Raw genomic sequence first — 23822 nt, 5'->3', positions numbered from 1 at the left:
GGACTCAGAACTAAAATCCCAAATCACACTAAGTAGCTCTGGGACTTACAGTGAGAATGGCAACAAAACAGGAGCTAAGGATACTCCTAGGAACTGGGTAAGATGTCTTCCTAAGAATGTATCACCCCACCCCAACGTGAAAGAACAGAACTTTTTAAAATTTAAGTTGAGTTATAAAAATTAGGCTTCTTTAGTACCTTGATGCAAGTTAAGAGGTTTCTATGACTCTCAAAAGTGGAGCCAGGGCCCTGGCAAGTAAATGAACAAGCTTTTAATACAGCTTAGTAAGTAAAATACTGTACACTGTGAAAGATCTAGAAAACTAGAGCTTCAAGTCATGTTTTAAAAAAGCCATTAAGCTTAGTTGAAAAACCAAGTAGAGTACAAAACTGCAACAAAAGCCCCACTGACTGACTTCTAGCTCCCCGAGTCCTTCATGCAGGGCTATAGCCACAGTCAGTGGAGGTGTCAACATTGGTCTGCTGTGTGGACACAAGCATGTCCAGCCTTGGGTGGGTAGAGTGGGGGGGCTTCATTTGGGTCCTGCTGTCACTCAGGTGTTCTTGAACTGGAACAGGCAGCAGAATATCAAGAACCAGCCAGCAGGAAGAAAAGCTGGATCATTTCCCTGCCCCCTCAACTCTGCCCCAAATTTCAACCTCTGGGTATTGCTGCTTCCTGGGAGCTGTGTTGAGTTCTTCTAAATTTGCTTGTTAGACATTGTCCACACTAGGGCCTTACAGCTTGGTGGTGATTTTTCTAGCTCACTCATGTACTACACCCTGTGAAGAAAGAGAAAAAGTAAAGAATGAAATGAAGTTTCACAAAACGGGTCTCAAGCTGCAGACACTTAAATCAGTCCTTACCCTTCAGAAGCCAAGACACAAAGGGTCTAGGAATCTTATAATAGACTAGATGGGGAATGAGAGAATCCTTAGTGGAGAGGTAAATTGTTCTCCAGTCTTATATTTTAGGAAACATTTTTCTGACAGTGATAAATAGGAAATAACATACCTCTTATTTCACTGTGTGCTGCAGATGAGCCATTTAGCTGGCCTTCTCTCACCATTCCTGCTAAATAGAACATCAGTGTCAAGACATTGGATTGAAATGCTAAAACTATTAATACCAAAAAGGAAACTAAAGTGTTGGGCATGGTGGTGCACACCTCTCAGGAGGCTGAGGCGAGGAACACAAGTTCTAGGTCAGCCTTGTCAATTTAAGGAGACCCTGTGTCAAAATAAAAAGGACTGGGATGTAGGTCAGTGAAACCACACCTGGGTTCAATCCCTGGTACCTCGAGTGGTGTCTGAGAAGAGAACAACAAAAGAGAGCTAAGGGCACATGTATGACTAAAAAGTATGGCATTGAGACGTGAAACAGAAGATGAGATAGAATAAATTGGTTTGATCTTCAGGCTGTTCTATTATACAAGCAGTAAATTTCCTTAGTGCACTAAACTGCTTGTAAATGAAGCATTTACATAGGCAAAGTTTTGTTGTTTTTTTTTTTTTTAACCAAGTTTAGGCAAAATTCTGTCTGATCAAGGATAGGGAGCATATGAGTGAACAAATTCAACCCAGTACAAGAGTAAAAAGCAGATTACCCCCACAAGAGAAAATGAACTAGATCTGCATTGTCATGGTCTGATATGGTAACACTAGCCACGTACAGTTATTCAGTGTCCAATTAAAATTAAAAATTCTGTTCCTCAGTCATACAAGCTACATTTCAGGTGTTAAATAGTTGTATGTGGCTTGTGGCACTGGTACAGGACAATAAAGACTCTAGGCTGTCTTTATGATGGCAGAAAATTCCAGTGGACAGCACTGGGATAGATAATGGTTTAAGAAAGTATGCTTGCTTATTTATTTGCAGTACTGGGGGTTGAACCCGGAGCACTCTACCACTGAGCCACATCCCTAGTCCTTTTTCTTTTTTTGAGACAGCATCTCACTAAATTGTTTAGGCTGGCCTTCAACTTTCAATCTTACTGCCTCAAGTCTTCTGAGTAGCTTAGGATCTACATGTGTGTGTCACCATACCCGGCTTAGGAAAAACTAAAACACATAGAAGAAAATAATCAGAAATACAAACATATGGCACTGAAACGTATACATTGATGTGCAATCCAATCTTGGAAGGCAATATAGCAATATTTATCCATCTGTTGATGGGGACACCAAGGCTGGTTCCATAGTTTGGATATTGTGAACTGTGCTGCTATAAATTTGGTGTACTTGTATCACTGTACTATAATGACATTAATTCTTTAGGATAAATACCAAGGAGTGGTAAAGCTAGTTCATATGGTGATTCCATGCCCAATATTTTGAGGTCCACATAGCATCTTAAAAGTTTGTTTTCTGTTTATAATCACAGTCATCATAAAAGAAGATGCTAACAAAAAAACAAACTCAAAACACCCTAAGTTCTACTACATAAAAAGAATTAACTGAGTAAACACTAAAGGTCCACTCTAAATACACACACAAACACACAAAACACACCTACAATTTTACATGAATAGGACTGACCAATTGGTAATTGTAACCTGCTGTTCCTCCTCAGCTCATTCTCTGACATCATCTTAGGTCAATTTCATTTTCTCTTTTATGGCTTCATTGTATTTCATCAGTTAAATAAATGTTGGGGTATTTATAGGGTATCCTGATGGGGACAGGACACTTGGTGTTTTCCAATTTTTTGCCATTACATACATATATAGCACAGATTGCATTCTCACACATACATGTGATGGTGCAATTATCCAATTATTTTCTTAGGGTCAAAGGTTTTGCATTTTTGATACACATTCTATATTCATCTTCATAAAAGTTGTGCTAGAGGATAAGGCAGGAGGATCCCAAGTTTGGGCCATCCTGAGCAACTTAATGAGACATTGCCTCAAATTAAAATTAAGAGAAAAAGAGGATGGGGATTTGGCACAGTGAGGCCTTGGGTTCAATCTCCAGTACCACAAAAAAAACGATAACGACAAACTTTACCTTCCTTTCCACCACCAAACACTATGAGAACACTATAAGAAAAAATTTCTTTCCTCATACCCTTAGCCAAAACTGAGTGATCCTTCTGTTTTAAAATCTAAATTCTAACTGCATTTCATTGAGAACTAGTAAGGTTGTACATCTTTACATGTTTCTCGTTTCTCCTACATTTATACTGAATTGCTAGAGTATGCTTTTTGTCCACTTTCCTATTATCCAAATGGCATTTGAGTCTAACTTGAAGACTGACCTCCCTTTGAATTCTGGTCAGGTATTGTATTCTGCATCTTGGTAATGATATTACCCATCATAAACACACAGAAGGCCAAAGGGTTATTGCTCTCAGACTTCTCTTAGTCTCAAATTGCTTCTTACCTGATCTACCCCTTGTGGCAATCTCACATGTCAGTCGCTTGAAATATTCTGGAAGATCAGCATAGTCATTTCCATAGGAGATGACTTTAATTCCCTTGTCAAGCATGTTTTCTCGAAGTTTCTTGAACTCATCTACATCCCCTCTTCGAACCAACATGAAATGTTCTAAGTCAGATTTATGCTTGACAGCTTCTAGGAAGAGGGCCTGGAAAGTGGTGTCATCCACAGTCCAGCCACATCCCAGGAAAAGAAATGACTTGTTTTCATAGAGTTTCTGAATCTCTCTCTTGAAGGAAAGAAATGACATATTAATCATACCAAAGACCTGATACAAAGCATGTCTGAAACTAAAAGTCAATACTTCATTACTGCTACAGTGAGCAAACCATAATGACAATTAACTAAGATTTAAATTTTTTGGATCCCATTTGCCTTTTTTTACTTTACAAACTGATCCTCACCAGATTTGCCTGAAGAAGTCTGATTACTTAGAATATAAACACATGTGTGAATGTGCTGTGTGTAATGTGTATGTATTTACAAACACACAAAAATTAAAAAATGTTAAGAGGTGATTTTGTTTAAGAAATCACTCAATGTCAGTGACAGATGCAGTTATAGAAGATGTCAAGGAATAAATATTAAATTCCTTCTACATTAGAAAACACATTTCCTTGGGCTGGGGATATAGTTCAGTTGGTAGAGTGCTTGCCTTGCAAGCCACAAGGCCCTGGGTTCAATCCCCAGCACTGCAGAAAAAAAAAAAAAAGAAAAGAAAAGAAAACACATTTCCTGGACTTTCTTTGGCTGCACCATGTAAGAATGCTACTACCATTCTATGTGATCTAGTTCTAAAAATAGCCAGCACTGAGTTGTGAGTTGGGGACCAGTAAATTCCCCACATAACGCTGGCCAGGAAGTACTTCTGGTATCAACATGTACATGTGAGCAAGTCCAAAACTTACACCCTAAAAGATCAATAAACAAAAGAAAACCTCCGTTTTATCATCCTAACCAAAATTTTTCAATTCTTTCCATTGAGCAGTTTAAATGTGAGTAGGTATAGTTAATTCAATATAGGTCATTGCTGTTTAACCAAAAACTCTTTGGACTATATGCTCTAATAGTGACCAGTATGTAAAAAGCTGCCTAAATTATTTTTGGCACAGTTATTAGTAAGTCAAACAATGAAGAAAGGTACCAATGTATTCTTTATACAGGAGGATGATAGTAATGATAAGTACCATCTGTTGGCTGTTCATCAAGTATAAATGAAGAGTCTCTATCCTGACCTGAAGGGAAGTTCTGCATTTCCCAGGATGGCTTACACATTCACAAGCTAAGAGGCACAGGAAGGATGTCTGACCTTCCGGCTTTGATTAGTGAAAATATTCCCCTTTTAAGACCTATGCCATATTTAGAGAGGCTCCAAGGAGAGAGTTGCTGCACTCAGCAAGACCAGCACCACTCACCATAACTTCAGTGTTCCTGAGCACATTCTGATATCCAGCTGGATGAAGGACAATGCCACTAGGGTTGGTGTAGACCCCATGGATGTGTAGTACACTCAGCTTCCGCTTCTCCTGAGCCCACTCCAGGACCTGCACAATACAGAGACAGCTCATCTGCAGTGGCAAAGTGAGCACCTGATTGAAGGTCACAATGGGCAAGAGGCTGTTTTGAGGAAAGGACTTCTGACATAACCTTCCAGCTTCATCATATCCCAGGACAAGAATGCAAAACCTCATGTGACTGTTCCCAGATGCGACTGTCAGGAAGGATGGCAAGAAATCTGATTTCTCTTAGAAAGTAACTATCAGAAGTAAGAATTCATTTGTCATCTTTTATAGAAATAACAGAGACCTTTCTACCAGTGACAAACATGAGAACGATAGAGAACTGCTGCAGTGATGGGTCCAAGAAATCAACCCGGGCCTCCTGTAGTCCCTGTCTGTAATGACTCCAGGATGACTACATGGGCCTGCTTTAGCCAGTGGGGCAATAGCAAACATGACACAAACTGAGACTTGGAAAGTACTGGCAAGACTAGTCCCGTTTTTCTCTCTTTGTTGCTTATATGCCATGCAGTCCTAGACTGGCAACCACATAAATGCAGCTATGTAAAAGCCACAAAACCAGAAGAAGAACTACCCAGCTGAGTCGCTGAGCCTTGTTCCAATGGCTAACTGACTTTATCAAGGGCATATCAACTGTTTGCTGTTTTAAGTCCCAAAGTTTCAGGTTAGTTTCCTGCATAGCAATAGAGAAGTACTAAAAGAATTACCCCAGAGAAACCTAAGTTAGGGCTGCCAACGAAGAACAACTGTTTATATGACAGTGAGCCCTGGGTTTCAGGGCTCCATTTTCCCCAAGGATGGAAAGAGTGAGATAAAAACACAAAGCAAATCTCAAGGCACAAGATGAAATGAGAAGGAAAATACCAAGACTGACGCTAGACCTGATAACCTTAATTTTGGGAAGGCCCTTGTGCTTCTGATGCCTGTGAAAAACTGAGGCCCATCTTTGAAGATTATATCAGAAATGGTATACAAACTGTTCCAGCCACTATTTTTTAATTTAATGTAATCATTCAATTCAAGAAACACCTATTCAGCATCTATAAAGTGCCAGGTACTGAGACATGAAGGGAAAAAAAGGCTGACATGTACCTGTCCAAATGGAGGTGCTATTCCTATGGGGAAACAGAAAACATAAAGAATAGCCAAGATAAAAACTGCAAGTTACAGCCAGTACTATGAAGAAAATGGGCAAGGGAATGAGCCAAAAATAATTTCCAATTTAAAGAGGATGATCAGAAATGGTTTCTCTGGGGAGATAATTTAGTTGACATTTATGGATTCAGGAGGAGCTGGCTATACAAAGCATGAAGGCAAGGAGGAACATATTCCAGCCAGAGGCTGGCACCATGTCTCTAAATTTGATCCCCCCACCCTTTTTTTTTTTTTTTTTGCTGATGGGGATTGATCCAGGGGTGTTTTACCACTGAGCTATATCTCCAGTCCTTTTTATTTTTTGCTTTGAGACAGGATCTCATGAAGTTGCTAAGGCTGGCCTTCAACTTGTGATCCTGCATCAGCCTCCTGAGTTGCCTGAGATTACAGGCGTGTGCCACCACACCTGACTTGACTGCCTTTTAAAACCTGGCTTCCAGGTCAGCAAAACCACAAGAGTGGTGTTAGAGCTACTACCCTGGCACAGGCAGGACTGGGGCAATGAATGCCAATGAGTGAACTGCTGATGTATTGGTTCCACTTAGCTGGGCTCTAAGGTGGCTACAAAGACAAATTCCTGAGAAAAACACTGAGAAAAATCAAAGAAACCTCGAGAAGGACAAGTGAGACCTTAAGCACTCATTCTGTTATTCCTGACAAAGATCAACATCCTTGATTGAGTACTATGATAAGGTTTAGGTATAGTATGGATTACATTAAAAAGACACCTGCTTAGCCAGGTGTGGTGGAACATACCTGTGATCTCTGGTACTCAGGAGGCTATAGGATCACGAGTTCAAGGTTAGCCTGGGCAATTTATGCAAGACCCTGTCTCAAAATAAATTTTTTTTTTAAAGGCTGGGGAATATAGCTCAATGGTAGAGCACTTGCCTAGCATGTGCAAGGCCTGAGTCCAACCTCAGAACCTTAGACATCTCCCAATACAGTTTAAGGTTTCCACTGAAGTGCTGGAACCTCAACCTTCAAGCGATCACCGGGTTTGAAAATGCTCTTCCAATCATTATAGTTTTTCATATATTTCCAAAGGATGCCATACATACTGTATCCTAGGAGAGAACTCTGAATAAATAGTACAACACTGGATATTATCACAGAGATTAAAGAGATCTCACAGTTCAAAGAATTTCCTCTCATCTTGCTTTTGAAATTGGGCAAAACTGTCAAACATTTTAAAGACCTGTGCATTTTACTGTATATTAATTTTTCTCAAAAACAAAAACAACCCAAAAGTACAAATAGGGATGCTTTCTTTCTCAACCTGCATAAACACCAATATGTTGATCAGGAAGAAGCAGTTCTCATGAAGATACAACCCTACCCTCAAGAGACTAATGCTTTACATTTTACCTTTTTTTCATCAGTAAGGTCAAGGGATTCAAGTTGTTTTCCCTGATCTGCGGCATATAGTTCCAGGAGATTATCAAAATTTGTAGTTAATACTAAAGCTCCATTTTCCATCAGGTGGAGAACTGACTGAAGTAGCTGTTTTCCAGAATCTTCCATCTTTGACTCCAGGTCATCAAATACTTCATATAAACAGTCTTTGAAAAATGTGGATCGAACATTACTGGTACGCTGGGGAGGGATTTGAAAGCAGAAATTAATTCAAGGCATTCTGGTAGGATGCTTGTTTTAGTTAAAGTAATTTGATCAGTACTATTTTATCTTATGCAAATAAGCACAAGTACTCTAAAACAGACATTTTTTAGAAGGAAGAAAATAGGTATGTTGAGAGATGTGAATTTTAAAAAATTTGTTCTAAATAGTTATACATGACAGAATGCTTTTGACACATTGTACGTAAACAGAGTATGACTTCATTCTTTTGTGGTCGTACATGCTGTAGAATTACACTGGTCATGTAATCATTCATGCACGTAGGGTCATAGTGTCTTATTCATTCTACTATCCTTCCTACTTCCATGCTTTCTCCCCTCCCTTCGCTCCCCTCTATCTAATCCAAAGTACCCGTATTTTTCCTTAGCTACCCCCCGCTTATTGTGAATTAGCATCCACTTGGAGAAAACATTTGGCTTTTGGTTCTTTGGGATCAGCTTAATTTGCTTAGCATGATATTCTTTAGCTCCATTCATTTACTGGCAAACATAATAATTCCATTCTTCAAGGCTGAGTAATAGTCCATTGTGTACATGTACCACAGTTTCTTCATTCATTCATCTGTTGAGGGGCACCTAGGTTGGTTCCATAGTTTAGCTATTGTGAATTAAGCTACTATAAACGTTGATGTGGCTGGTCACTTAGTATGCTGATTTTAAGTCCTTTGGGTATAAACTGATGAGTGGGATAGCTGGGTCAAATGGTGGTTCCATTCCAAGTTTTCTGAGGAATCTCCATACCGCTTTCCATAATGATTGCACCAATTTGTAGTCCCACCAACAGTGTATGAGTGTACCCTTTTCCCCACAGAGAGATGAGAATTTAACACCAGGATCAGAGGAGAGCAGGGGCAGAAAGTATGGTACCAACTACCATCATCTAATTTAGGTCTCAGATAGGAAGGTTATGCTCTATTAAACTTCCCTTATTTATGGAATAACCACTAAAAGATATAAGTAAATGTGATCAGTATTCTTTTTTCTAATCCTAGGTGTTTTGTATGGCTGCCTATGAAGTTAGGAAAAAACATTTAAGCATCTCTCTGCCTGTTTTTCCTCTGGCCTAACTGAGCAATCTGTTTACAGGTTTATTATGAAGAATATCTAGTATATTTTAAAATTGTTATTAAAAAACTCAATTATACTACTAAAAATATGTATTTTGCAATTGTAAAGATTAAACAGCTGGATATGGTGGCACATGCCTGAAATCCCAGAGACTTGGAGGCTGAGGCAGAAGAATCACAAGTTTGATGCTGGCCTGGTCAACTAGTGTGCTCCTGTATCGAAATAAAGAAAAAGGGCTGGGGATGTACCTCAATGGTAGAGCATCCCTGGGTTCAATTCCCAGTACCACAGAAAACAAATAAACAAAGAACATATTTGTTTTCTGTGGTGCTAATCAATTTGAAATATACTGTTTCTTAACATATGGTTTAAATAAATAATTGCTTTCCCAGATTTATTTTGAATATATGTAAATACATCCTGTGCTGCATAAAGATGTTTGGGTGAGTGGTGGACCATACACTGTAACACCACATGGTCCCATTTGATAGTTTCACCTAGTGGTGTCATAGCCATCTTAGTTTGTTTAAGCACACTCTACAATGTTTGTACAATAAAGAAATAGCCTACCAATGTGTTTCTCAGATGTACTCCATCACTAAGCAATGCATCTCTGAGGACTCATGAGGAAATAGGATACAAACTTCAGGTGGGAAACTGGCTTTACAGACTAAAGGAACAAAGTGATCCCTAGGCGGGAAAGGAATTTGAAATGAGAAAGTAAATATGTATGTGTTGTAACAAATATCTGATCCCTAGTCTATTCCTGAAATACCATTCTTGGACCAAGAATGAGTTAAGTTTTTGAGATGTGGTCTTGCTATGTTGTCCAGACTGGCCTTGAACTCCTGGGTTCAAGTGATTCTCCTGATTCAGGCACCTGAGAAGCTGGGACTACAGGTACAAACCACCTTGACCAGCTCAAGAATTAATTCTTAAAGGCTCTGATTTTTCCCATTTAATCTACAGTTAGTTGCATTTGGCTTCAAGAGAATAGATATTAGCTCCTTATACTTTCCCTCAAAGTTGTCCTGCTACCTTCCTGGTTTCCTCTGTGTATCTTTCTAATACAGCAATGCTCAGAGCTGTTTCCATGGAACCACCTAAGCAGATTCATATAACACATTTCAATTTGCTAAACTCTTTCCCTAATTAGACCAAGTATCTCATAAATTTATCAATTCTTTAATCATACCTACCAAATAAATGGTAACTATAAATGGTAGATTCACAATGGAAGCATAAGAACCCTGAGGTGCTTGGTGGGGATGCAACTCTTAGTTTATTTGGGTTTTGTCAACCAATGCCCCATGCTGCATCCACCAGCAGAACACAGGCTCCTTGCCAAACCCTGATGTCACTACGTTCAGAGATTCTTTTCTAGTGCTAAATAGTTGGAATGATTCATACCATATGTGGCTAAGAATGAGGGTCATGGTCTTCAACATCTGTTCATTATACAACAGCATGAATGATCACATCATATATTAACGGCACACAGGTAACCAACTGGGGACTCACTAACATAATAGATCTGTTGTAAAAAATACAGGGGTCCTTTAATGTCTATCAAACTTACAAACTCATTTACCCTTACATCTTGAAATCCCATTTCTGGGAATGTATTCCAAGATAAAGCTGCAAAAAAAATGAAATGATTTATACAAGGTTAACGCTGGTCTGTTATTTGTAACAGCAAAAGATTATAAACAAACCAAGTACTCATATATAGGAAACTGGTATGGTCCAGTATCATGCTACAGTTTGGACCTTGAATGTTCCCCAAAGGCCCAAGTATTAAAGTTCTGGTCCACAGTATGGTGCTATTAGGAAGTTGTGGAACCTTGTGGGACGGACTTAAGCCATTGATGTGTGTTCCTGAAGGGGACTGGGAGATCCTGGACCTTTCTAGTTTTTTTCCCTTTTTGGTTCATGATGTAAGTGGTTTTGCTCTGCCAAATGATATGCTACCTTACCACAGACCCAAAGCAAAAGGGACAAGCAATCATGGACTAAAACCTCTTAACTGTGAGCCAAGAAAAACCTTTTCACTTTAAAAATTAATTATGACAGATATTTCATTATAGTGAAAAGCAAACACACCATATATAATGGTATGGAAAGACTTCCAGGACACACAGTTAGGTAGAACAAGCTGTAAGACAGTATGCCAGAAAGCTATCTTATGAGTTGGAAGATGGAGGTAGCAAGGGAAGAATATATATATAGTCCTGCTTTGTTATGGCTTAAATATGAGGCATTCCCCTCAAAGGCTCATGTGTGAGACAATGTAAAAAAGTTCAGAGGTGAAATGATTGAGTTATGAAAGCCTTAGCCTAATCAGTTTATTAATATACTGGTAGAGATTAACTAGGTGGTAACTGTAGGCAGACAGGGTGTGCCTGAAGGTGGGTCACTGAGGTTGTGCCTTGGGGTTTATATTTTGTCCATGGTGAGGGGAGCTGTGTTTCTCTTTCTCTAAAGTTTCCTGGTACTATGCCCTGAGTTACTTTCCTCCTCCACACCCTTCCACCATGATGTTCTGCCTCACCTCGGGCCCAGAGCAAGGGAGTCGGCCATCAATGGACTGACACCTCTGAGGCAGTGAGCACCAAATAAACTTTTCCTCTAAAATTGTTCTTGTTAGGTCTTTTGATCACAATGGTGAAACAGCTAAAACATGCTTACATCTGCAAAAAGAAATACTGGAAGGATACACAAAAAACACAAGTGGTGACCTGCGGCAGGTTTGGGGAGAGGAGACAAATATATGGGTAGGGAAATGATTCAATATCTGCAATCTTTTTTATATCCTTTGGATTTCTGCAAAGTATACAAATAATACCTACTCAAAAAAGCAAAATTAAGTTTCAAATTATTGCATTTGTAAAGTATACAATGACTTCCTTCTTTTTGCTATCACGAACTTCCTTGCTACGTTTTATTATAGTTTCATTTTGTACCTTGACTCATACACACAATTATACACAGTATATTTTAACACCGGTCAAATTACCATGCACACAGATGAAAAGTCATGGGTGTAGAACACACTTTCTTGCTTCTAAGAAAAGATATAAAAAAGGGAAAAACTGGAGTCACTTATTTTAGCTAAATATCTTTTAGTCCTATTTATGTAAGTTATTAAATCTTGCATATCAAATAAGAAGGAAAGAGGCCATTTTAGCCACACTGATTTCCTCAGGTTAGAAATGAAACTTTCTCTTAGAGCAGGTGATCCTAGAACTAAATTTCCCAGTGGCCTCTGTAAATAAACACAATGGAATGAAAAACATAAAACAGGGAGGTTCAAAAGTCAAAAGGAAATGCCAAACTCCCACACAACTTTTAAGGACCTATTCCTATTCACTTAAAAGAGTGAACTGAATACAATGCTGCTTCTCTTCCTTCTACCCTATAACACTTGATTTTTTTGAATCCCATAGTAAAAATAAAACATGTTTACAACAAAATAAAATCCTCTCTTCTCCCAAGGTTGTTATGAAAAAAGGTGGCTAGTTCAGCTGATAATTCACTCCTCAAATGTTACTGAATGTTACTTACTCCTCACAAACCCCATGAGGTAAAAATATGCCAGTGGGTTGTGTTTGTTTTTGCAGTACTGGGAATCCAACCCAGGGCTTCTATTATTGATCTCATCCCCAGCCCATATCCCAGGCTTCTACGTGCAAAAACAGATGAACAGAAGTTAAAGGACTTGCCCAGGGTTCCATGTGTGCAAAATGCAGGGTCTTTTTTATTTTGAAACCCAAACTCTTTACCTGGAATCCATAATATCACTTCCCCTGTTCTATGAAAATGGATCAGTAGGTCGGCCAATTAGCCCTGCTATATTATTGTTGATTTTTCCAATTTTTTTTTCTTTTTTTAAATATGAACATTTCCAAACATATACCAAAGTACAAAGAGTATAACCATCTCCCACACCATGTAACCATCACCCAATAACCACACATAGCCAATCCTGTTTAACCTAAACTCCTCCACCATGCCTTCTTTCCTCCACTTAATTTTTAGGAGTCAATTCCCAGGCATCACATAATTTCATTCAAGGATACTTTACACTCCCTAAAACACAAGAACCTCTTTAATATACACGGTGAAAACATAGCTGAAATACCACTATCATGACTAAAAAAGTATTAATTCTCCAGTATCAAATACCCTAATAGTATTCAAATTTCCCCCAATTCTTCATTTTTTTAAAGTCATTGGGTGGTTTATATTTTTTCACACATAGGTAGGGTTTCTCAAAATTTGGCCCATAGACCCCAAGGATCCCCACAGACTAAGATTATTGTGTTTTAAACTGTGTTGACATTTGTACTGATGGTGCAAAAACAATGGTGGGCAAAATGCTGGCGCCTTAGAGCTAAACAAGGTGATGGAGCACAATTGTGACAGCGATCATTATATGCTTCACTACCAGACTCATCATTAGTGAGGAGAGGGAAAAAAAAAAGCCCATTTCACCTAAGATTGGCCTTCGTAAAGCAGTAAAAATTATTAACTGCATTCAATTTTGACCCTTAAGTATATGACTTTTCACTATTCTGTGTGGAAAAAACAGGAAATAGCAGGGCATGGTAGTGCCTACCTTTAATCCCAGAGACTAAGGAGCCTAAGGTGGGGAGGGGGAGAATGACCAGGCCCAGGAATTTAGCAAGACCATGAGAAGTGGGGGTACAGGGGGTGTAGCTCAAGCATCCCTGGGTTAAACCCTCACTGCCACCAAAAAATTTAAAAAAAAAAATAGAAAAAGAAACAGGGCATATGCATTAAAAGTACTTCCGCTACATACTAGAATGATAGCTGAATTGAGGAAAAACTTTTGACAACAATTATTTTAGTTTAAGCTGATTTTGCCACCTGTTTCCTCAAACACTATTTTTACTTGAAAGAATGACAAACTTTTGTTCAACAGATAGAGGTATTCTCAAGCATGTTCTCAAAAATGAAGTGAGCCTGTCCTTTTGAGGAAGACAACTGATGATTGCTGCCACTGTTGTCAGTGATGATGTCTGAGCTTTCAAGCAAAAGTTGGAATTTTAGAAAATTTCCATCTCCCACATTGAGTGTTCAAAGCTACCAAATGTTCTTCTGATGAGACTGGTGATGATATTCATGAATGCAATTCTTTTTGATTGCATAATGAAGTATGTTAACATCTGGAAGATATGCATAACTCAGCAAGCCACTATTTTGCAAAAAATGACCAATGCAAGGTGTTACAAAATCACATTTGGTAATAAAATATTTATTCCAATTGCAAACAGACAAAAATAGATTTTAATGCAACAGAAAAGGAAAAGTTTCACTGATAGTATTTTGTACTCTATACTGCTATTAATATTTAGGAATCCATCACTTACTGAGTTTTCCATATAGTATCAATGAAGAATATCCACAATAATCTGAAAAGATTAGTAAAAGGCTATTCTCTTTTCCAACCAATCTAATCTGTGTGAGATTAGATTTTCTTTATATACTTAAACCAAAACAACAGAACCTCAGAAACTATGGAAAGCAGATATAAGAATGCAAGTTTTCCATTAAGTCGAATACTAGAAGAGATTGGCAAAAATGTGAAACAATACTACTATTCTTATTTATATTTGTTTTAAAAAACATAATTATTTTTTTAAATTTATTTTTATTGTAAACAAATGGGATACATCTTGTTTCTCTGTACATAATTATTTTTAATAAAACATGTATGTCAACATGTAGTGGGGTATTTGTTGCCTTTTTTTGGCTATTTTGAATAATGCTGTTATAAACATTGTGTACAGTATTTGCATTAATGTCTTTCAATTCTCTTAACACCTAAAAGTGGAATTGCTGGGTGCAGAGTAATGGTTTCTTCTAAAGACACTATCAAACTATTTTCCAAAGCAGCTACATTACTTTACACTCCAAGCTCCCCAAAACAAGTAAGAGGGTTCCAATTTCTCCACACCCTCATCAACACCTGTTACTGTCTTTTTAAAACTAGCCAGCCTAATTTAAACATGCCATCCAAGGAGGCATGGGAGGCATGAAATGGCGCCTCCTTGTGGTTTTGTTTTGCATTTCCCCTAATGATTAATGATATTAGCCTCCTCTCATGTGCTTACTGACAATTTGTGCATCTTCCTCAGGAAAATGTTCATTCAAATCTGTTGTGGTTTTAAAATCAGATTATTTACATTTTTCTTAAATCACTGATAAAGTCATGAAGTTTTATATTTTCTTCTAAGAACTTTATACTTTCTGCTCTGACATTTACATTTAATTTTGATCCTTTGTTGTTGATGTTGTGGGGCAGTACTTGGAATTAAACCCAGGGACATCCTACCAGTGAGCTATATCCCTATCCCTTTTAAAAATGTTTTATTTGGAGAAAGGGTCTCACTGAGGCTGGCCTCAAACTTGTGATCCTACCTCAGTCTCCCAAGTCACTGGGACTACAAGTGTGTGCCACCACTGCACAGCTATGTGATCCATTTTGAATTAGATTTGCATGTGGTGTGAAAAGGAGATACCATGAACCCTTTACACCCCATTAATTCCTTACACGGTTTTAAGTAAGTAACAACTTATCCCAATTAAGGCCAAGGAAATGAAAAGAGGAAGTAAAAAGCCCTAAAGTTCTGTAACTAGTTATAAACCAATAGGAATTTATTTTTAAATGCTTGTTTTTTTAACTCTTAAGGACACTTTTTTCCATAGCCATAGGGCAGGTGGTGAGAATGGAAATCATCAATGATAGCTAACTTTTTAATAAGTAAGAGTTTGGTTTAAAGGTGCATTTGACTTATTAAAATTTAAAACTTTAGGGATGGAGATGCAGGTTTACGGTACAGTGTTTGATAAATATCTGTGAGGTCCTCCTGGGTTTGATCCCCAGCAGCCAAAAAGAAAAAGGAAATTTAGAACATGCTTTGGCTACTGAATTATTTCCAAATATATTTTGACTGAGTACTGATTTTTAAGAAATGTTTAAGGCAAAGCAAGACAACGAGGCCTTTTATCCAACTCAGTTTGATAAAACAAAATTCCTTATAAATATTTTAAGTTTCTGTCTCTAAAAAGAACATTAAAAATTGATTTTGCTTCATACATAAAAATGGTAAGAATTATTTCTAATTTTTCACATGTTCCTAGAGAATACAACTTTTATAATGGTGAGAACAGAAAAAGAAAATTCAAAATATAGTGATATTGGGACAGTAACCTCATTTTGGTACAAATAAAGGTCTCAACATCACATACCCACACACAAGCACACAGTGGAAATGGGGTCAAGATAATTACCCTGAATAGGGTCCATAAGTAGACATTTTGCAGAAGAGTCAAATCTACAAGTTATAAAATGAATACCCCTATTACATTCTGCATGCTGGTCATGGATTGAGGATATTTCAAATGCCACGATATATAGAATACTCACAGGAGAGAGTTTCTGAATAAGGTCATGGGCAACATGGACAAGGTTCTTGTCTTCATGGAGACATTTCTGAAACTTTTTGCTCTCCTCATCTTCTAGAAGATCAAAATCAATGGCAGCATCCAGTAAGGCCTGAATTAACCCCTTCCAGGATTTTAAGGCTGGAACCTGAGGAGCAACTGCAGCACTTATGCCTGTTCCAATCACCAGCACAAGTTCCCGAGGTTTCTTAGTTTTTAAGCTTGGAAGTAGCTTCCTGAAAAAGCAAAATACACAAGGGGATTGGCGTCTCCAATAGATATGAAGCACAGGAAAGACCCTGACTAATAAAGCTACGTCAGCTATCACTATGTAACAGATTTTCAGCTTTAACTTTTATAGCTGTGAAGATGCCAAATACATTTCTGACACTTAAACAAAGGACCAGAATACTGTGCCAGTGCCTACTGAAAAACAAAGTGCTTAAGGAAAATAAATCTGTCCAGGAATCCTAAAAGTAAATCTTAAAAATGAATTTTCTCCTTCATAGTCCTCTCAACCAAGAAGACCCACTAATATTAGGAAAAGGCCCAAATGTATTACAACTCAGCTCAGTTCTGCCAAGTTATATTTTAAACTAATATTAAATTTCAAAAGAGTATCTTTGATTTATGTTCTAGAGAGAGAGGATAACCCATACAAATTAAATTCTTATTGTGGAGAAATGTTAAAACAGGAGATGGAAGTCAATAAAAAACTGAATTATGAATTTTGTAAACATTATGAATATAAAACTGAGCATGAGCTAGATAGCCAAGTATGAGGACAAATCTGATCTCAGTTTTGTTTATATATCCCTAGACCAAAAAAAAGGCAAGCAAGAAAGAAAAAGTGTGGGGGAGCAAGAAGGAAAGGAAAATAAAAGGCTATGACAAAAACTGAAAAACATTCCTTTCTTACTATGAGAAACACAGACATGTTCCAAAGCACATGTGAGATAGCATGGGTACAAATTTTTGTTTCTGTTCCTCACTTCCCTTTCATTCTAGAGACTGCCTTTCCCAACCATTTTCTCCCAAATAATAAAATGAATAGAAATAGGATCAGCATTTCAGCAGAATCCAAGAAAGGAACTGTACTTTGAAAGTCTGGAAAATGTGGTTTTGGGGAAACAACATCTCGAAATTTCTTCCCTACCCCTAGCTCTTGCATTCAGTCACTCAAAATCAGGAAAAACTTGTAAACACCAGACAATATGACAGGCATTAGGGATGTACTTAGAAAAAGTAGGGATGTACTCAAGAAAAGTTTTTTCTACTAGAAAAGACTGATAATAGATATTAGAAGCAATGATGAAATATGAATTTCAGTTAAAGGAATCAAGATAAGAGAATTATATACAAATCCACATACACGTGTAGAGAAACCTAGGGAAGAATTCACAAGAACAGCAAATAGTGATTAACTGGGGACTGGGGAGAACAATCAGGACTTTTGATGGACAACAGACAGACATGAGCAGTAGGAAGAAGTTAAGGGGTAAACTCGATAGCAGAGGCCTACTGTGTTGCCCAACCCCAAGTTTACTTCCTTTCTCTCTCCAGTTTTTTTAATTGGTACATTATAGTTGTGCACAGTGACCTGATTTATTGTCACATATTTGTATATGCACACAATATAACAATATAATTTGGCCACTCTCATTCTCCAGTTCTTCCCCTCTCTCTCCTTACCTCCCTTTCTTCTACTGATCTCCTTTTGATTTTCACCACACACTTTCTTCTAAAAAGCAATTTACCTAAGGCAATTCTGGCCCTGACCTATCTCAAGTCAACAGGATGTTATGTTCTTTGGCAAGCAATCTGTTATATGTAAAGCTATATTTCTCAAGACTCTTGATTGTAAGATTCCTCCCTGTTGTTAACAGATGTTACCACTGGGCTGGGCGCTGGGGGGGAGCGGGGGGAGTGGGGGGGCACACTCAGGAGGCTGAGGCAGGAGGACTGCAAGCTCAAAGCCAGTCTCAGAAACTTAGCAAGGTGAGACTCTGTCTCAAAATAAAAAATAAAAAAGGGCAGAGGATGTGGCTCAGTGATTAAGTAACCCTGGGTTCAATCCCTGGTGGTAAAAACCAAAAACCAAAGCAAAACAAAACAAAACAAAAAACCCCAAACAAAACCAACAAACCTAAGAGGGGATTTTTATGATCCATATCAAAACCACTGACCAAAAAAATCTGGAAAAACAAGTTCCAATTAGAACTCAGTGGCCTAGCATCATGTATTAGGCCCTGGGTTCAATCTCCAGTACTGGGAAGAAAAGAAAAAATAAGAGAACTTGGGCTGGGGTTGCAGCTCAGTGGTAGAGCACTTGCCTAGCATGTGTGAGGCACTGGGTTCGATTCTCAACACCACATATGAATAAATAAAGATCCGTCAACAATTTAAAAAAGTATTAAAAAAAATAAGAGAACTCAAGACTCAATCCAGAAGGTCCAATAACTGAATAATGAGTTGAACAGAGGAAAAATTATAATGGAAAGTATCAAGTAAGTAACATAAGACAATTTCTTCGAAGTGAAGAAGCTCAAAAGAGCCACCCAAGGTCTAGACTTACATAAAGATGTATCACATGAAATTTGAAGTTACTGAGGTTACAATAATCTTTAGAAGTTTCTAATGAGCAAAGAAAAAAGATGTCACATAACACAAAGAACTGGCAACCTTTAGAAAAGAGTGATTATTTTGGCAGGAATATTTAGACTTTAGCAGAGAAAATTACTTCCTACCTGTCATAACACCAAATAAATGTAAACATATGATAAAGACATTTAATGTCTCAAAAAATTGTCTCCTATGAATCCTTACTATGAAAGTTACATAAGGGTATGCTTCAGTGAAATGAAGGAGCATACCAACAAACAAGACATGAGATGTAGGAAACAAGATCCAATATAGGAGAGATATAAAGGATTGCTTGGGATGATGGGAAACAAATGATCAATATTAACATGCAGTAGGCCTGGAAAATAACTTTTCAGAATGGAATTGAGTCCAGAGGGAAGAATTCCTGAAATACATTCAATTAGCAAGTTACTGATGGTTTTTTATCATGTCTAGATTTATTCTTCTGTTATAATGACTGTAGATAAGACTGAAATGTACCCAGAAAACAATGCAAACAAACAAAATGAGGCAACCTTTAACAACACAGAGGAGGAAAAAAAAAAAACAGGCAAGAAAGGAAATACCCCAACACATTAATAGGCTCAGCTATGAATACTATTTATACCGTCATAATAATATAAATATTAAAAACTGGTTGAACCAAAAACATTGTTAATATAAACATACTGGGAGGAAAAGGAGGAGGCATGTGGGGCAGCAATGTGGGGGAGGAGATGAGAGCAAACAGAATCATTGTCTTCCATAACTGGAAAAAACTAAAATATTATCAATGCACATATAATATTTAAATATACCGATGTCAGTATCACAAGAAACAAAAAATTTAGAAGTGATTATCTCTGAAGGATAGAGCATTGTGAACCCTATATATGTTTATTACTTTGATAAAAAATCAAATCCAAAATAAAATAAATTTTAAAAATGAAGGTCAATACTGATTAGTGAAAACAACTGGAATGCAGAATAAATTCATGATTTTCTTTACCTCCCACTAATGGTAATTTACTCTGTCCCTCCTTCTTTTGTTTACCTGGGTTTTTTCGTGGGGGGTGCTCCATCACTGAAGAATCCAAAAAGCTCGTCTATATCAGAGGCCTGGCTCCCTGTAGAAGCCATCCAGTTTCTGAAACAAACACCGCATACCACGTTTAGATCTGTGAAGAACACCATTTAAAATAGCACACAGATTCAACAGTTTTAATAAGCTATATGCTCTTTACCTGTGGCAGTGTCTTCATTACTCCAATGACTATTAAGCCATTGAGAAATCCATTAAGGCTAACAGAATACAGCAAAATAAAAAATAGTTGGTAGATACTGAACAAAGTAACAGATTTTTGAAGGCTAACATCTTCATGTAAGATAGAACACTTTTATACTTTAAACCTGTCAACTTGGTAAGAAATAGAATGCTATATCTGGTATATGGGGGAAAAAAGATCAAGGTTGAGTCTTTTAGGGAAAAATCCAATAAGAAAGAAAAGAGTGAAGACAAAACGGACAGAATGAGATTAAATTTGAATGTACTGAAGAACCTGAAGATCTGAAACCATCAGAGAGAATCCCAGAAGCTCTTGACCAAGGACAAAATCTGGATTTTCTCCCCAGTTAGAAATTGAGTGAGGTCTCCTGGTTGGTTTTCCTCATTCTGACATGTGTCTCTCCTGTGCTTCCAGTGTATAGTATTCAGTTCAACCAAGTGACATGCCAGAAGGAACTCAGCACAAGACACTGTGGTAGACTGGCAGACGGAATAAATTGAATGGAGTGAAAAGTTAAAAAACAAAATTTTTTAGCATCACAAATGACTAGCTTGAGAGAATGGTACATTTCTTGCTTTTAAAAAAAGCAAGCTTTTCTCCCTCTAGTTAAAAGTGACTGGAATAAAGAATGGCTTATTTCTCTAACATGAACAAAGATGGGGGTTAACTTCATTTTTTTTAAAGAAAAAAGATAGTCATCTTATGACTTGAGATGAAACCCTAACCCTCCAACTGTGGCTTTTGGACTAATTCCAACACATCTGGTTTTTAGCAGCTGTGGGGGGAGGGAGGAAGGAAAAGATATTCAGAGTAAGATACCACAAAAGAAGACTCAAGTTGTTGACAATGAACAAACTGAATAAATCATTTTGCTTGGTATTGATGAATTCAGTTCATAATGTAGACTGCAGCTTTTCCTATCAGTGTATAAAAGCAAATTTACCATTTCCTTCTCCCAAGGCACAGAGATAGAAATTTGTCTATCTGTGCAGAGATTTGATTCCTCTGAGTATGCCGAAATACTGAGTTGAGTACCCTGATACTTTGAGCTTGAAATATTTTCTCTACCCATGGCTAATTCAGTTAGCTCCTACTTTTATCTTAAGTGTGCCTGACAGCCTTGACTTTCTCTGGATAAGATCTATATCAGACTCATTCCTTGAAAATTTTTTTACCATAGTCACTGATAATGTTAGCTTTCTGTCTCCATTCTTGGCATTTGCCAGCAAACAACAATCCACAAATGAACAATGTGAGAAGAGCCTCACCAGAAGTAGGGTTTGTGAAAGAACTTAAGGACCCAGTATGAGCATAGTGGCACACACCTGTAATTCTAGCAACTAGGGAGGCTGAGGCAGGAGGATTACAAGTTCAAGGCCAGCCTCAGAAACTCAGGAAGCTCCTGTCTCGAAATAAAAAAGACTGGGGAAAAGCTCAGTGGTGGAGTACCCCTTAGTTTGATCACCAGTAATCACTGGCCCACGCTGTAAAAATAAATAAATAAGACCAAAAAGGACTGAGACCCAAACTCTAGTAAGTCACTTAATTCAATATCCAAGTCATACTAGTATTTCAGGCTCATGAGCTCAGATAATGTTTATGTTGATTATTCTCAATTAAAAGCCAAAATAACACATCATATTTAAGAAAAAAATTATTTAAGGAAGGAATAATGCAATTCTTGAATTAGAAGTTGGTGACTGGAAATGACAATTTTACCGTGCGAAGAATGACGACTTCTTTGTTTGTCACTGCTTTCCCTCCTGTGAAACTTCTGAGAAGATATATCCTGCAAACAATGACACACGTTGCTAAGGAAGGAGACTTTAAGAGTATTTAACTCAATCAAAATATTTTCCATGTACCAAGCAGTATAACCTTACAAACAATTCCATCACAAATGACAAGTTATTCATTAAAAGTGAAATACATAAATCTTTAAGGGCAAGATTTTATGTTCTAGTGAACGCTTAAAAATTAAATTCCTTGAGGCCCTGAGTTCAATCCCTTGTACCAAAAAAAAAAAAAAAAGAAAGAAAGAAAAAAAATTAAATTCCTTTAAAATAACATGAGTTATGTATGTTGATAACCTTGACAGCTTACTTTTCATGCTGACAGAGTAAACACAAAATGCTGCCTACAAATGCAGATCCCTGTAAGTCTGGAGAATCCCAGGAGATGCTACCATTACAGAGGATATCTTTATGAGTTGAAATTTGACCAGTCCTTTTTAAAAAATTTCTTCTAATTAGTTACACATGACAATAGAATGCATTTTGACATATCATACATAAACGAAGTATAACTTTTCATTCTTCTGGTTCTACACAATGTAGAATTACAATCGTGAAATCATATATGCACACAGGGTAATTATTTTTGATTGAAATTTGACCAGTCTTAATGATGGAAAGACTTTTCTGTCATAAAAAATATCAAAATGTTAAGTACACCCTAACCTAATTTTCACTTCCTTGAGGATTCTGACTTAATACATGGACATTTTAAAAATAATTTAAAATAAAAAGTTTAAAAAAATTTTTAAATAATAAATAAAACTTAGTCAATTCTATGAATAAAAACTTTCAAGTATAGTTCAATGTCTGTAGTGATTAAGTAAATTCACTGACTTGGAGGTTCTCACATTGTACGTATGGGAACCAAACTCATTAACAGCAAAACCAAGGCCAGAAGAATAACGAAGATAGAAAGTAGGTCTGTTTTACATTGTTGTTAGAATTAACTAAAAGGAAAATAAAATGTTCTACAATATTAAGATACACATACACACAAAAAATCAAGTCCGTCAAGTCCAATCATTACAAGATAACTATTGAATTTATAGTCAAGTGCATACTATTTTAAAAGATATAATGGATAAAAAAATAGATACCCATCATAGGTTTTTAATAACAATTAAAGCAGTTATCAAAATACCCAATAAAGAGGGTTTTAATAATAAGCTTGTTTTGAATGCAATTATTCTCTCTTAATTTTGTTACTTAACAGCTTCAAACTGTTAATGTCTACTAAATGCTAGGCTTCTGACCTTTCTACTAAGAAAAACAATGGAACTGGGGGCCCAAAAGAGGTTGTCACATAACATTTTAAAGAAAAGGAGGACAAACTACTAGATTTGGGGGAGATTTCTATGCGTTTTTTACTCAAGGAGAGAAAAGGTCTGCTAAATTCCTCAAGGGCCCTTCCAATTGGCAGTTATATGAACTTGTACTTTTTTCTTCCTTTTCTTTCTTTATTATTATTATTTTTTTTTACCATGTTTTGCTTCAGAAAGTCAAAGACCATGCTTCTGAATATTTTCCTTAGTAATCTTATCTCAGGTTCAACCTCATGGAAAACTAAGCCAGAAACAATGAATGACAATCCATGGCATGGATTCCAATATAAAACTACTCCAATATGTAACCATCATGACAAACTGGGAAAGGAATCAAGTACAAGTTTTTAAAAGTACAAAAGGATACTGTGGTTATAAAACAAAAATTCAGAATAACAAGGGAAAGAAAAAAAAAGCTGTGGGCAAATATGGATGGAATAAACTATGCTCACTGGATAAACTGAGCACAGTCCACCCAGTACTGGAAATTGAACCCAGGGCCTTGC

At 37.2% G+C, this 23822-nt stretch overlaps 1 protein-coding gene across 4 annotated transcripts in view; it reads right to left on the bottom strand.

Moving 5' to 3' along the window:
• Positions 1-256: 256 nt before the first annotated feature.
• FAM118B (family with sequence similarity 118 member B) overlaps positions 257-23822 on the bottom strand; it is a 40269-nt gene continuing 16703 nt past the window's right edge. For 2 of the 4 annotated variants that reach the window (XM_079105311.1, XM_079105312.1), the window contains exons 2-9: positions 21918-21987; positions 19967-20059; positions 16274-16526; positions 7484-7711; positions 4856-4984; positions 3384-3669; positions 1015-1074; positions 257-782 (exon numbers count right to left, since the gene is read on the bottom strand). In XM_079105311.1, the coding sequence (XP_078961437.1) occupies positions 769-782; positions 1015-1074; positions 3384-3669; positions 4856-4984; positions 7484-7711; positions 16274-16526; positions 19967-20052 (1056 nt within the window). In that variant the 5' untranslated portion in view covers positions 20053-20059; positions 21918-21987 and the 3' untranslated portion in view covers positions 257-768. The remainder of the gene's footprint in view (positions 783-1014; positions 1075-3383; positions 3670-4855; positions 4985-7483; positions 7712-16273; positions 16527-19966; positions 20060-21917; positions 21988-23822) is intronic. The other 2 variants (XM_079105314.1, XM_079105313.1) reach the window with 2 other exon arrangements.

Source organism: Sciurus vulgaris, assembly GCF_902686455.1.
Source record: "Sciurus vulgaris genome assembly, chromosome: 11".
NCBI lineage: Eukaryota > Metazoa > Chordata > Mammalia > Rodentia > Sciuridae > Sciurus > Sciurus vulgaris.
This window is presented reverse-complemented; position numbering and strand designations above follow the sequence as displayed.